The sequence below is a fragment of the Carcharodon carcharias genome, chromosome 2, assembly GCF_017639515.1.
Source record: "Carcharodon carcharias isolate sCarCar2 chromosome 2, sCarCar2.pri, whole genome shotgun sequence".
Classification (NCBI taxonomy): Eukaryota; Metazoa; Chordata; class Chondrichthyes; order Lamniformes; family Lamnidae; genus Carcharodon; species Carcharodon carcharias.
The window spans coordinates 51,868,524-51,883,747 of record NC_054468.1 but is presented as its reverse complement, the minus strand read 5'-3'; the positions used below and the strand labels follow the sequence as shown (position 1 = coordinate 51,883,747).

Here is a 15,224-nt window from a genome sequence, read left to right as displayed (position 1 = left end):
AAAAAAAAATCTTATGCCGTGAAGATGTGCTGTCGACTTCAGCTGCGTAATCACCATTTCATTCCTAATCACCATTTCTCCTATGATCTCAAACTTAGCTCCACCACTCATGGATATATGATTGATATCTAGTCCACAGGACATGTCATTTTACCTAATGCTGCTTTCTGAAATCTGATAACCAATTAGTAAAAGAAATTGGAAGAATTTGAAAATGAATAATAAAAGATAAGGTAGAATTTCTTTGCAGCAAGCAAGATGCTTAAGAACAAATTAGTTACAATAATAGTAGTAGGGAATCAAAATTATATATTGGAAATAGTTTTAAAATACTTTTTGCAACAGGAAATGATAAACATTGTCTGATAGAATGTTTGATGGTACACTTAAAATATATGACGAAAATAAAATGATGATTTAAAAAAAACTGGAATCCAGAGTACAGAATTTCTCCTAATTCAACATCAATTGACAGTCTTAGTCAGGCCGTGGGATGGTTGGTGTGGGAATTGGAAAAATTCAAACTGTTACAATAGCGGGTGCACTTCTGAAGTTGGAACTAAGGCACATTAATGAACATGGGAGCACCTTTACTTTGCAGTTTGGGGAGCAATCTCACATCTTGAATGGTGTAACACAATAAATAAAAGTGCGAACATTTTTCACAGCTAATTAAATACAGGAGTAAGACCAGGGGCAAGATTTTCCCGTCGGCAAGCAGGGGGGTGGGGCCCATTTGCCAACGCATAAAATGATGCGCGGTGACGTCGGGCAGAACTCCTGATGTCACCGCGACCCATTTTTTAAAATAATTATGGACATGTCCGAACTCATGTGACAGTGTCACGAGGGAACATGTCAGATATTTTTTTCTATTTTTAATATTTTTGACAATAGAGGCGATCTGCCTGAGGCAGCACTTAGCCTTAGGGAAATGAGTGCACGTGCACGAAAGAGCGCATTCTCGGGTTTACGGATTCCCCGCCCGCCTGCACAGGGGGCGGACAGTGCTTCCGTGTAGACATCACATTGGGTGGGCCAACATAAAATGGCGGCACACCCCCAGTTGGGGGTGCCAATTGGAGGTGCATGTCTGCGCACCCACACTTCAACTTCGCCCCCAACCGGGGGGAAAATCCTGCCCTAGGAAATGGCTAATTACATTATTTTTTTTTAAATAAAAGTCAGGCACATGGGCCTAGAAATTGGGTCTTGCCTGTCTTCAGGCACAAATCCAATGACAACCACAGATTAGTTGGCAGTAACTGGTATGCTAGAGAACCCCACAAAGTTGGTCTTCTTGTGTCTTCAGGGCACAACCAGCAACCTGGGGACTCAAGTTGAACTTCAAGAGCCAGTACACCAGTCGCAAAGGCGACAAAGATCAGATGGTGAGGGTGCCAATATCGGACCAACAGTGAGTCTGGTAAGTGGAAGAGTTCAGGAAAGCGTGTCAGTGGTCTGCAGTTTTAATGTGGAGCCACGAAGAACAAGAATGTTGACAACCGAGAAGTCAACAAAAAATAGGGAATGTAGAGGAAACCATTTTACTGAAAGGGTAGTATGTGCATGGAACATAGAGTACAATCACAGATAGTGGAACAAGACACCTTGGTGGGCTTCAGGATGGAACTGGAAAGCTTGTCAATAAATGGGATTCAAGATTATTAAAAATGTACAAAGGAACACTCTGAATAGGAATCTCAGGCACGGTAGAGCAACACTCTGCAACACTCAACTAAAAATGTTTGCTTTTCTACCTCTCCCATATTTCAAAAACCTCCTCTGACTCTTTAGTCTTGGTCTCAGTAAGCACCCGGTTATTTTTTGTCCTCCATTTCTTAATCTCAGCTTAATTTTTACTTCTATAAAATAATTTGAATGTCTTATGTCAAAGCTGCTATAAGTAAGTTGTTCTTTTGTGTGATATTATTTGCATTAGAAAATATATCTTTACTAATCTAAAAACCAATATAATTGCTTTGCTCTGCAGTGTGACTCGAGGATTAGTTTGCCTGATGGGATTTGGTATTATCTTTATGGTGGCTATGTCTAATCCAAAGGTAAGTTAGGCATGAAGAATTTATATTAATGGAATGAATAAGAAAATCCTGTAAATACATTATGCCATAATAGTGTATTATCACTTCAACCCTATAATTTCAGCAGCTTCTAGGAGACTAAAATTCTGAAGCCTTTGATCTAACTGCTAGTGCTTGCCCACTGTAGATCTGACTCAATTGTATGGACTCAGGGGAGATACCTAATTTAAATACACAGAGACAACATGCCACTGGGACACATTTTGGGTGCTTACTGTAGGCGAGAGGTCAGAAATCTACCTGTTGACTGACCACATTGGTGGGTGCAAAGTGGGAGGATAGTGGACTGGCAGGCTGCAAACTTCCCAACCACCTTGGAAACATTCATTTACCCATCAAGTCTGAAAATTAAATAAAATGTATTATCCTTTTTGGGAACTCAGGCCAGGATGCATTACTAAAGTAAGTAATTTAAATTCAGGGGAAGGGAGAGAAAGATTAGGACCATATTTCAGAACCTAATGAAGAAACCAGAAAATGACAACATCCGGGAGAGTGACCAAAAGTGGATTTTATAATCACGTACACTGAACTGAATTATCAACACTGAACAGTTCCCAGGGCCAGTCTGCCCGAAGAAGACAAAATATTTCCTTGTGGACAGCAAAACATGACATGTTAACAAATACCACTCTCCTACAAATTTTGAGCCACCAATTAGACAGATAGCAATAAAACCCTGACAGCCAATCACAGCAAATTATTCTCTCAGCCCACAAACCAGAAACCTTATGCTTCTCATTGAAATTTTCAGATAGCAAAATAAATGATGACTGGATCTAGACATAAGACATCAATGCAAACAAACATTAAAAAATTAAAATTTAGAATTTTTATCTTAATGGAGAGGTTTGATATTCTAAAAATATAAAATTTAGCTTTTCTGCTACTTTTGCTTAGCAGTAATTATGAAGATAATAAGTCATTGAAAACTCAGTTACACCACATTCAACAAACTGCAGCTTTTTCAATGGTTTTTTACGGCGAGACTGACCACGAAAGAGTGGAAGTTTTTGTCAATTCATCAATCTGCCATTGATGGCAGATTGCGTGTGTGGTTGTTTTAACAGTGGGGGTCAGGGTGGGTGCCTCTGGCAAAGTGTAGAATCACTGACAGCAACTTCTGGATTTCTGTGTTGTTCTGCGCATGTGTGCACTCCAAAAATTATCGTCAGTTTCAGTCAGGTAATACACCTGGGGAAATTACTTCACTTCAAGGGTTGTGAATCTTTGGAATTCTCTACCCCAGTGGGTTGTGGATGCTCCATGTTGAATACATTTAAGGCTGGGATAGACATATTTTTGGTCCCTCAAGAAATTGACGGATATGGGGAATGGGTAGAAAATGGAGTTGAAGCCCAAGATCAGCCACGATCGTATTAAACAGCGGAGCAGGGCCATATGGTCTACTCCTGTTTCTATTTCTCGTGTTCTTGTAACACAGGCAGTTTGGCATCAATACCGTTGCAAATCTACACCTTGTAATTGGTATGCACAACTGGCAATTTGCTTTAGCACACAAAGTACATTCATGACAATTCTGAGGGCCAGAATTAATCTACACTTGGAGTGGCAGAATCAAGGACAGTCAGCATGGTTTTGTTAAGGGGAGGCCATTTCTGACCAACTTGATTGAATTTTTTGAAGAGGTGACCAGGTGTGTAGATGAGGGCAATGTATTTGACATAGTCTACTTGGATTTCAGCAAGGCTTTTGATAAGATCCCGCAGGGGAGACTGATAACTAAGGTAAGAGCCCATGGGATCCAAGGCAAATTGGATCCAGAATTGGCTGAGTGGCAGGAAGCAGAGGGTGATGTTTGATGGGTATTTTTGTGACTGGATGCCTGTGTCCAGTGGGGCTCCACAGGGATCATTGTTGGGTCTCTTGCTGTTTGTGGTATATATAAACGATTTAGACTTGAATGTAGGAGGGTTGATCAGTAAGTTCGCGGATGACTCGAAAGTTGGTGGGGTGGTAAATAGTGAGGAGGATAGCCTTAGATTACAGGAGGATATAGATGGGCAGGTCAGATGGCTGATCAGTGGCAAATGAAATTTAATCCGGACAAGTGTGAGGTGATGCACTTGGACAGGACAAACAAGGCATGGGAATACAGGATGAATGGTAGGACCTTGGGAAGTACGAGGATCAGAGGGACCTTGGTGTGCATGTCCACCGGTCCCTTAAGGTAGCAGGACAGGTAGATAAGATGGTTAAGAAGGCATATGGGATGCTTGCCTTTATTAGCTGAGGCCTAAAATATAAGAGCAGGGAGGTTATGTTGGAGCTGTATAAAACGCTGGTTAGGCCACACCTAGAGTGTTGCGTGCAGTTCTGGAATCTGAAATATAGGAAGGATGTGATTGCACTAGATAGAGTGCAGAGGAGATTTACCAGGGTGTTGCCTGGGCTGGAGAGTTTTAGTTACGAGGAAAGATTTATAGACTGGGGTTATTTTCCCTGGAGCAGAGGGGATTGAGGGGAGACATGATTGAGGTGTATAAAATTATGAGGGGCATAGATAGAGTAAACAGGAAGGAACTTTTCCCTTGGTGGAGGGATCAATAACCAGGGGCATAGATTTAAGGTAAGGGGCAGGAGGTTTATAGGGGATGTGAGGAAGAAATTTTTCACCCAGAGGGTGGTGGGAATCTGGAACTCACTGGCTGAAAAGATGGTAGAGGCAGAAACCCTCATAACATTGAAGAAATATTTGGATGTGCACTTGTCATGGCATACAAGGCTATGGGCCTTGTGCTGGAAAATGGGATTAGAATAGTTAGGTACTTATTTGACCGGCGCAAACTCGATGAGCTGAAGGGCTTTTTTCTGTGTAGACCTTTATGACTAATTTTTTTGCACCGTATTTGCTTTAGTTTTTGAAAGTGAGATTTTTTGCATTTAATATTTATAGACATGGGAATGGAATGTAACATGTCTCGAGTGAATCTGTGTATAACCACTTCTATATTCACTTTTAATAATCAAGTTTACTAAATATTTGGCCAAAGAAGCAAAGAATTCTCTCAGATTTCAAAACCAGAACTTCACCTAACCCCTTGCTAATGAAAATTGTCACATTACTTCAAAAACCTCTCGCTCCATCACAAGGAAAGCTCAAAATATCCTTCCTCTCCTCTGTCTCAAAAACTGTAGAACAATTTTGCCATGATATTTTTATATTTCATTATTTCTGTTGTTTTCTGCAGGGATTTGTTGTTGTGCTTGATAAAGTCACCTCATTTGCTTTAAATCTTGAAGCTGGTCTATTCATTTTCCTGATGCTGAGAAATGCTCGATCAGAGCCATATAAGTAAGTCTGTATATTAATTGTTTATATAAGTCGACAAAGTGCTGTTCAAGGGGAGAGAAATGAAGTTAATTTCTATGAATTTTAAAGATGGAGTAGTCTACTGAGGTTTAAAAAATTCCCTTTTTATATTTTATATGAAGGGACTATGCTTGACCATTGTTCAAAAGGTTTGTTTGGTCAAGATGTCTTCAGTTCGGTGATGGACCCTATCTCGGCCCCTCATAATTTTGTTCTGGTCACCACATTACAAGAAGGACATAATTACTCTGGAACGAGCAGAGAGGAGATTTCAGAAATGTTGCCAAGCTGGAAACTTGCAACTATGAGGAAAGATTGGTTGACTGGGGTTGTTTTCCTTAGAACAGAGGAGGCTGGGGGGTGACCTGATTGAGGTATACAAAATTATGAGAGGCCTAGACAGAATAGACAAGAAAGACTTGTTTCCCCAAGCTGAGGGGTCAGTTACCAGGGGCATAGATTTAAAGTGATTGGTAGAAGGATTAGAGAGGGCATGAGGAAAAACTTTTTCACCTGGAAGCTAGTGGGCCTCTGGAATTCACTGTCTAAATTGGTGGTTGAGGCTGAAACGTTCAACTCATTTAAAAGGTACCCGGATCTGCACCTGAAATGCTGTAACCTCCAAGAAATGGACCAGGTGTTGGAAAGTGTGATTGAAATTGAGCGGCTAGTTTTTTTCAGCCGATGCAGACACGATGGCTTCTTTCTGCAACGTAACTTTTCAATGGATAAAGGAAGCCCAGTAGACATTCATCTACTTTTATTTCTAGAGAACAAGGCAACGTTTTGCATAGTTGGCTATTAGAAAATGCTAACTATTATCAGGAAAATTGTGGAATAAATTAATGGTTGCATGAAATTCTGTAACAAAGAATGATTATTAAGGGATCAAATTAGTATCCATGCTGGGTCTTCATTATTATTAATTAATAGGGTAACAAAAATCAATTAGATGTTCAGATGCTATAAAATGTATGTAAAGGTTGGGAATAAGAGGATTAAGTTGCAAGCTCATTTAGGTATGTAAATCTTAGAACTTTACAGCACGGAAAGAGGCAATTCAGCTCAGCTAGTTCTTTGGGACTAAATGGTTAGTTCTTTCACTGCTCCGCCCTTTTGTCGTCACACTCAAATTCCTTCCCCTTCAAGTATTTATCCAATTATCTTATGAAAGTTACGACTGAAACTGCTTCCAACAGTCATTGCATTGCAGATCAAAATAAAACAAAGCGTAAAAAATTTCTCCTTTTCCCTCAGACTCATTTGCCATTCACCTTAAATCTGGATCCTCCAGTTGCTGATTCTTCTGTGAGGGAAGGGTTTCTCCTTATTTAGTCTATTAAAAATCAATTCAAGATTTTGAATGCCTCTATCAAATCCCTCCTGAAACCTTCTCTGCTCCAAGGAGACAATTACAGTTTATCTTTTCTCACCACATACCGTAACTGAAATCCCTCACCCCTGGTCCCATTCTAGTAAATCTCCTCTCCATTCTATCCTGGTCTTTGATGTCTTTCCCAAGTGTGGTGTCCATAACTGAATACAGCTAAAGCCTAGCTAGTAATTTATAAAGCTTTAGTATAACTTGTTTCTTTTTAGCTCTAGAACTTTATTTATAAAACTGTGGATCCCATATGCTTTTTAAAGCGGGTTATTCAACTTGTCCTGCCACCTTAAAAGATTTCTTACATAAATCTCTAGGTCTCTCTATTCCTGCACCTCCTTTAAGGTTGTGCCAATTTGTGAATGGGGCTCTTGCAGATGTCCATTAAAGTGGAGAGGTAATATGTTAAGCCTGTGAGGCAAGGCAACTCAGGGCATGCCACATTCACCCATGACTGCCATTTAAAAGTTAAAAAAGGGTTTGCAGTGTCATTAACTGTTTACTGAAGATTCACAAGTAATTTGGGAGCTTTTAGGCAGTTTAGGGAAACCAAGTAGGGTTCTTAGAAATATTGCTTATTAAATGAAGTACAAAACTAAAAGGAGTGACTTGTTTGAGTTGCTAAAGCTCAATCTTAATGCGAGGCATATGCCAAAGAAGAAGCTGGATTTGGATTGAGCTTGGTCATAATATTGCAGAATAAATATGTAAGTTTTAGAATGGAAATGGAATGGGGCACTTAAGCATTAAGCTCCAGGAAGGTCAGGTTCATTCTTGTTATCCACCTTGTTATATGCCCATTGTAGAGGTTACCATCAATAACTAATAGAGAGCACGCTAGAATGCAAGGAGTATATACAAATTAGGAGCAGGAGTAGGCCACTCGGCCCTTTAAGCCTGTTCCACCATTCATTAAGATCATGGCTGATCTGATTGTAACCATCACTCCACATTCCTGCCTACCCCCGATAACCTTTCATCCCCTTGTTAATCAAGAAACTATCTAGCTCTGCCTTAAAAGTATTCAAATACTCTGCTTCCAGTGACCTTTGAGGAACAGAGTTCCAAACACTTACGACTCTCTGAATGAAAAAAATTCTCCTTATCTCTGTCTTAAATGATCAACCCCTTATTTTTAACCATGCCTCAGTTATAGATTCTCCCACAAGATTAAACATCCTCTCCACATCTGTCAAATCCATATGCATCTTAAAGGCCACAATCAAGTAATCTCTTACTCTTTGAAACTCCAGTGGATACAAGCCTACCCTGTCCAACCTTTCCTCATAAGGCAACTCACCCATTCCAGGTGTTAGTCTAGTAAACCTTCTTTGAGCCGTTTCTAATGCATTTACATCTTTCCTTCAATAAGGAGACCAATACTGTACACAATACTCCAGATGTGGTCTCACCAGTGCCTTGTATAATTGAAGGGTAACCTCCCTACTTTTGTAATCACCCCCTACACAATAAACAATAACATTCTATTAACTTTCCTAATTACCTGCTGTACCTGCATACTAGCTTTTTGCGATTTATGCACAAGGACACCCTCTGCATCTCAGAGCTCTGCAATCTCTCACCATTTAGATAATCTGCTTTTTTGTTCTTCCTGCCAAAATGGACAATTTTCCATTTGCCAGATCTTTGCCCACTCACTTATCTATGTCACTTTGTAGCCTCCTTATGTCCTCGTCACAGCTAACTTTCCTACCTATCCTTGTGTCGTCAGCAAATCTCGCGATCATTCCTTCGGTCTCTTCATCCAAGTCATTTTTATAAATTGTAAAGAGTTGAGGCCCCAGTACTGATCCCTGTAGCACACCACTCATTACATCCCGCCAACAAGAAAATGGCCCATTTATCCCTATTGTCCGTCTCCTGTTAGTTAGCCAATCTTCTATCCATGCTAATATGTTGCTCCCTACACCATGAGCTTTTATTTTCCGCAGTAAATAAATTACTGTTTTACATTAAAAGATTGGAACCTTTAACAGTGGTGCAAGAAATGGCAATTGGTCAAGCATTTCATTTGCTACAGTTACATAAGAATGTGCCAATTGTGGTGATGGAAGACTAAATGAAATATTGCAATGGTAATGTTTTCTGAGTAGCAAGGAGCCAAGATGATATCTGGATGGAGTTATAGTTTTTTTGACGTCAAATAATCAGATGGATGTGGAGGCAAGCCTAATAGAAAGTGAAGCCAAGAAAGGAGAGAGAGTACTGTAACAACAACTTCCATTTATACAGCATCTTTAATGTCATAAAATGTCCAAAGGCAAACAAAATTTGAAGCCAAGCCTAGATAAAGGTAGGTTTTAAGGAGTATCTTAAAGGAGAAGGGGTAGACAGTTGGTGAGGTTTATGCAAGGAATTCCAGAGCTTCGGCCAGAGCTTAGGCAATGGGTAGTGAAGGTTTGGTTGCCAATGGTAGGGTGATTAAAAAATTGGGGAGATACAAGCGAGTAGAACTGGAAGAGTGCCGATATTTCAGCGTTGTCAGGCTGCAGGAGGTAAAGATGGGAAGGGATGAAGTCTTGGAGAAATCTGAAAACAAAGATGAGAAGTTTAAAATCGAAGTATTGCTGACTCAGGAGCCAAGTGTGCTGAATGAATGGGAGTTGGTGTGAGTTAGGATATGGGCAGCAGACTAGCTTAATTTATTTGGGATGAAGAGTAGATGAGAACATTAGGGCAGCCGGATCACTGGCTATTAAACCCATTTGTTGCCTTATAATAGTATCAAGAGGTGCAACATGTTTTTCTATTGATAGCTTTAAATGAAACTGCAGAGGTTTAGTTGAATCAATTGCATCAAAATTTTACCCTTGCATGTTGTTCTCTCCTCTCACTTGTTTTCAGCCGCAATATTTCATCGCGATGAAGGCTTGACCTTCAGAATATTAGTTAATTATTTCAGAAGCTAACAAATCAGCTGTATATGTGCGTCATTCTTATTTTATTAAAATATACAAATATTGGAAATCTTATTCTTTTTATCCCCTGTTGGATATACACATTTAAATGATCTTGGATCAGTACTGCTAAAAGTTTTAGCCTACTTAAATTATTAATTTAAAACTGCAATCAAAAACATGCCAATATAATAGCTCATTCAGGCAGGCTATCTATAGTTCTCCTCTCTAGCATATGAAATAGAGTAAGATTTGAAACTTTAGATATCACAAATGTAATTGAAATGATTACAATTGTAAAATGACCTCAAGTTGCAAAACAGGTTTTGTGAGGCATATGCATATTCTGCCAAATCAGTCTAAAATGTTGATCACATTATTTACTTTTTAGGCTTATTAAAGTGCCTTTGCCCATGAGTCCAAGGATCTTTTTGTTGCATTGGCTTCTCCCTGTTTATTTCCTATTTGCTGTGGGATATGACATCTATCAAACTTTAGCACATGGTTCGCATCATTCATATTCACTATCAGGTAATGGTACAGTCTGACAATCTGCAACACCTCAACAAATGCCTGGAAAAGGAAGCTTGCACAAACTAATTTTGGTTGCTAAGATTTTGAAAAAGAAAAACGTTTGAGCTGGAATTTTACTGCAGGTATATTTTGTCTAATTTTTATGCTGTTATTGTTAACAGAAAAAGTATGAAATAATTATGCACTTCTTTAGAGCTAAGCATATGGCAAATCAAAGATAATGTCTATCTATGTAATCCTGTGCAATTTCCATTTGATATTTATTATCTTCGCTGTTCATTTTACAATATATTGTAACCCAGAACTTGAGTTAATGACTGGCTATATGTGTATATATTGTGAGCATTGGCAGTCAGTTCACTCCAATTACTTGTGTAATTAATTTCCAGCTGTACTGGGGAAAATGGAAAGTGAGTTTTATAGCAACTTCCAACTTGAGAAGCAGGGCTTAATGTATTCTTAGAAGCCTTGAAGAGCCTGCAAAGTTCTAGCTCCAGTAATCGTCAAAACAGTCTCCGCTATGTTATTTATGTCAATTGCTAGTACATACAAACATAACATTCCTGTGAAAGAAAAGAACTTGAAGTTATATCTATGCTATCATATCCATTCATATAAACCACTGGATTAGAAACTGTTCAGATACTGAAATCTTTAAAACTTGGAGGACGAGTTGATAAAGCTGTAAAACAAAAAGGCCTATGGGTGGCTCTGATTTCTGAGTACAAAAACAAGTGTGGCATCCTCAACCTGCACTAATCTTTGATTAACCACATTTGGATATTGTGTCTACTGTCAGAAGGATGGCAGGACACTGCAGAAAAGATTTCCTACCACGATACTATGAGATGAGAAAAACTGAAACTAGAGCACCAACGCTTAAGAAAAGTTCAACAATATGCTTTAGGGGAGAGATATTGGAAAGCATATGTTTTTGATAAAGTAAGTTGGGAAACTATTAGCATTGGTTTGCAAGTCAGTAACTCAAAGGGATGAATTTAAGATCACCACCAAAGGAACAAAGAGTGGTTAGAAGATTTTTTTTAATACATACACAGGGTTTTTGTTAGTACCTCAGTATGCAATACCCTACCAAGAGTAGTGGAGGCAGAATTCATTATTGCTTTTTAAAAGGAATTAATAAATATTTGAAAAATAATTTGCTACTACTAGGTAGCTTTCTCAGAGAGCCAGCACAGATATGGTGGCCAACTAGCAGCCTCCTCTGCTATGAAATTCTATGCTTTTACATGTACAAGATTTTTCAACATACTGCATTCAATGCATTGAAAGGAACTCCCATTTGCATGATGTTTAAACCAAGATCAAATTACTAGGAATTTAATAATTTCATCCAAAGGTGTATGCTTAATCTTAATTCACAATTTACACGGTTTGAAATACTGTGGATGTGTAGCTTGTAATTATGGTCCACCTTTTCTGTTAGATGTAAAGTGGGATCAGGGATGTTAATGTTTTAACATATTACACTCAGGAGATTTTTAAGAACTACTGAAAAATTAAGTATTACTTGTACAAATAAAAATGTGACAAGATTTTCCAGTATATCCTTCAAGGTTGCGTCTTCCACTCATTGGAAGATTTCTATTTTATGCATCTTATGTAAAAGTACAGATAAAATATTCCATAGATTTGTTTTTAAATTGCTCAGAAAGTTCGCTTTATACCAAATGTTTGACTTCAAATATTAAAAGTAATGTCAATATCAGTAAATTATTTCAAATGACAAATGATTGAACAAGATACAAAATCAAAAGTGACAAGAAAAATAAACTACTATGCTAATTTTTTAATTCCTGGAGTCTCCAGGTCAATCTGGGTCAGGCTGTCAACTCTCAATTTACAATTATAGTTTCAGCCTTATATATTTAATTGATACTCATAACTTTGTCATTGCACTTAAGTATATACTTTACACAGGTTATGCGTAAAAAATGTTTTAAAAATCTTCCACAGGAACTGCTACAGAAAAGGTAGTAACTGCAAGTACTACTTATGAAATTGTTTCGCATCAAAGTACCACAATTAAAGAAGCCAGTAAATTGAACATAATTCATAAAATTAGATCATGGATCTAGAGTTCAACTGTTACTCAATGCATTGTTAATGATTCTGTTGTATTTTGCTGAATGACATTTCTTTCCAAAATATGTATAGTAGTCATTACTTGGTCACTCATATCAATGAAATATAAATAAACTTATTAATTATTGATAAATCTTGCTGTGAATGATACAGCTTGCATTATTTTTGCCAAGCAAATTTATTTTAAAAGCACTAAGAATGTAATGCTTCTGTTTTTCTGAATTAATGCTTGTAAACAGGAAGAGAATTTTATTTTAAAATCTAATCTAAGGGTTTGCCTTGAGGTAAAACAAAGTGAGATATTGCTTGATTCAAACAATAGGCTGCTGTCATGTGCAAAATATTGCTTAAGGATCAGTATTTTACACTTGTTTATGGCAACTGATTTTGACATTGAGGATACACTGTAATATTAAAGACAACTATTCAGCATAGTCTCAAAAGACCATGTCCTCGTTGAACAGAATTGCATTCTTCAATCAATAGCTCTCCTCTATAACTGCACTTAGGACACTGATCAATATATGCAACTGGTTCACACATTCTTTAGTTGGCAGAAATAAACATAGATACACAATCGAGTCTGGCACTAATCATCTGAAAAAAAGGAGTGCCACAATACTTTGTGAAATACCAGGAAGAGGAGTGTCCCTTGAGATGTTTCACATACATTAATAAAGACACCATATGGGGATAAAACAGTGAACAATTTTACCTCACATTTGAAAGAGACAAGCTCAATATGTTTCCAATGCATCTTTATATGGATTTCTGAATTGAAGTACACATTCTTGCTAAAATCAAGATTTGTGCTCCATAACTTCCAGCTTCTTAAGAGCTGTGTGAAGTACAAGAGCATGCCTTTAAAAAAAAACTATAAAAAGCAGGTGGGTTTCCTTGAGCCTCACTTTTGAATTAAGTTTAACCTATTCTGCATATTTCTTAATGAGTATGAATTCAAGCTTAAAAACAAAAAGATAAAAACAAAAAAACTGCGGATGCTGGAAATCCAAAACAAAAACAGAATCACCTGGAAAAATTCAGCAGGTCTGGCAGCATCGGCGGAGAAGAAAAGAGTTGACGTTTCGAGTCCTCATGACCCTTCGACAGAACTTGAGTTCGAGCTTGAATTCAAGCTTGTTGCTTGTTGATCCAGAGCATTCAATTCCAATGCTGTGAAAAACTGATGAAACATCTGAGTCAGTGGTATCAACAATATTCCTCAATTGTTTTTGGGGACCATTAAGAGATCTCAAGCCTGTGGAGAGACAGCTGTGCTCTGCAAGATCGAGCACTATCATCATGTTCCAAAACAGTCCCAAAAAAGGCAGCTTCAAAGCAAGCTTATTCTATTATTCGAGCAAACCAATGCTTTTTCCTCAGTCTTTTATGTCAATTTCTCCAAAATATCCCCACCAACTGCAGCTTTTAGGAGTGCTACACAAACCTGCTACTTACTTTTAACCAGGATATTAGAACTGATTGTGAACCAATTTAGCTATAGTCCTTCAAGGCGGCATCAGTTATATTTCTGGAAAACAATCATGGAATAAGGAAAATAATATTTTTGCATCACCCGTGTGGGGCTGGAGAAGAGTTTAGCTAACTCCAGAACTAGCTACCCATCTATTTTGACCCACCCAAGAGTTTGATCGAGGAGGTGATTAGCGCAGTAATTTTTAGCTTAATGACGGGACTTGATGTCCTATTCTCAGCCTGTATGCACAAACATATGTTATGGAGGGGGATAGAGGTGATGAGCTAACTTTTCCCCTTTCTCCTTACCTCTTGAGGTGTCTACACAAGATTTGTGTTTAAATGGAGTGTTTTATCTTTTTAAGTGGTGTGACTTTTAGTAAAAGACACACTGCAGGCTTTCACATAAGTTTAAATCAGAAGAAAAGATGGTTATTCACACACCCCAAAATGTAAGCACAATGAAAAACACTCTGTCCCTCAAGCACATAGCCACACACACAAGTAAAGATGGATTCTAAAGAACAAGCTTGCAGTTAGAATTTTAACAGAATGCAAGAAGCAAATCACACTCATGTCAAAGATGCAAACTTGCAAGACTGGATGGGTTCTCTCTCGTGGTTCTTTGGAGATGAATTGAAGTTGGAAGTCTCTGGATTTCCAGATGAGGTTGTGGCCAAGTTTCTGAAGAGCGAATCTTTGCAGGTGAATTAACTGCCTGAATTAACTGGTTTTTAGGCAGGACTCTGTTCTCCTGGCTAGAGAAATGGTTTCCAAACTGATCTTGGTCCACCCTGGTGCTTGGGAGTAAAAGATATGTTATCTGAAGACAGTTTCAATCACATGATCAATACTTCTACTGTCTCCCCAGAATGGTTTGGAGGGGCAAAGCCCAATGGATGGGTTATTTGTATATACTCATGGGATAAAATTTTTAGCTTGGTGGGCGATCACGCACCCAAACCGATGGAGCATAAAATAATACGCAATGATGTCGAGCATGCATCCCGACATCATCGCGCACGATATTTCAGTCAGTGGGCACGTGCTGGAGTCAGCAGCACACCCGCTGACAATTAAAAGGTGTATTAAGGCCATTAACAAGTTAATTAAAATAATTTTTTCACTGCCTATCCAACCTGATTTCCAAAAGCAAATAAAAACTTTATTTTTTCATTAATAACATGCCCCTGCTCATGTGACAGAGTCACATAAGGGGACATGTTTCATTACATATTTATTTTTTTCGTTAAATTTTTCCGTATATCTTCATCTCCCTGAGGCAGCTCTCTGCGTCAGGGAGATGATGCAGTGCACGTCTGTGCGAAGGTCACACTCGGCCAGCTCACACTCCTCCCCCTGCCCGAACA

At 38.4% G+C, this 15,224-nt stretch overlaps 1 protein-coding gene across 4 annotated transcripts in view; it reads left to right on the top strand.

Moving 5' to 3' along the window:
• Positions 1 to 12,511, top strand: part of si:ch211-51h4.2 — a 432,821-nt gene extending 420,310 nt beyond the window's left edge. For 3 of the 4 annotated variants that reach the window (XM_041210942.1, XM_041210934.1, XM_041210928.1), the window contains 3 exons: positions 1,994 to 2,063; positions 5,315 to 5,418; positions 10,130 to 12,511. In XM_041210942.1, coding sequence (XP_041066876.1) covers positions 1,994 to 2,063; positions 5,315 to 5,418; positions 10,130 to 10,286 — 331 coding nt within the window. In that variant the 3' untranslated portion in view covers positions 10,287 to 12,511. The remainder of the gene's footprint in view (positions 1 to 1,993; positions 2,064 to 5,314; positions 5,419 to 10,129) is intronic. The other variant, XM_041210945.1, reaches the window with a different exon arrangement.
• Positions 12,512 to 15,224: the final 2,713 nt, after the last annotated feature.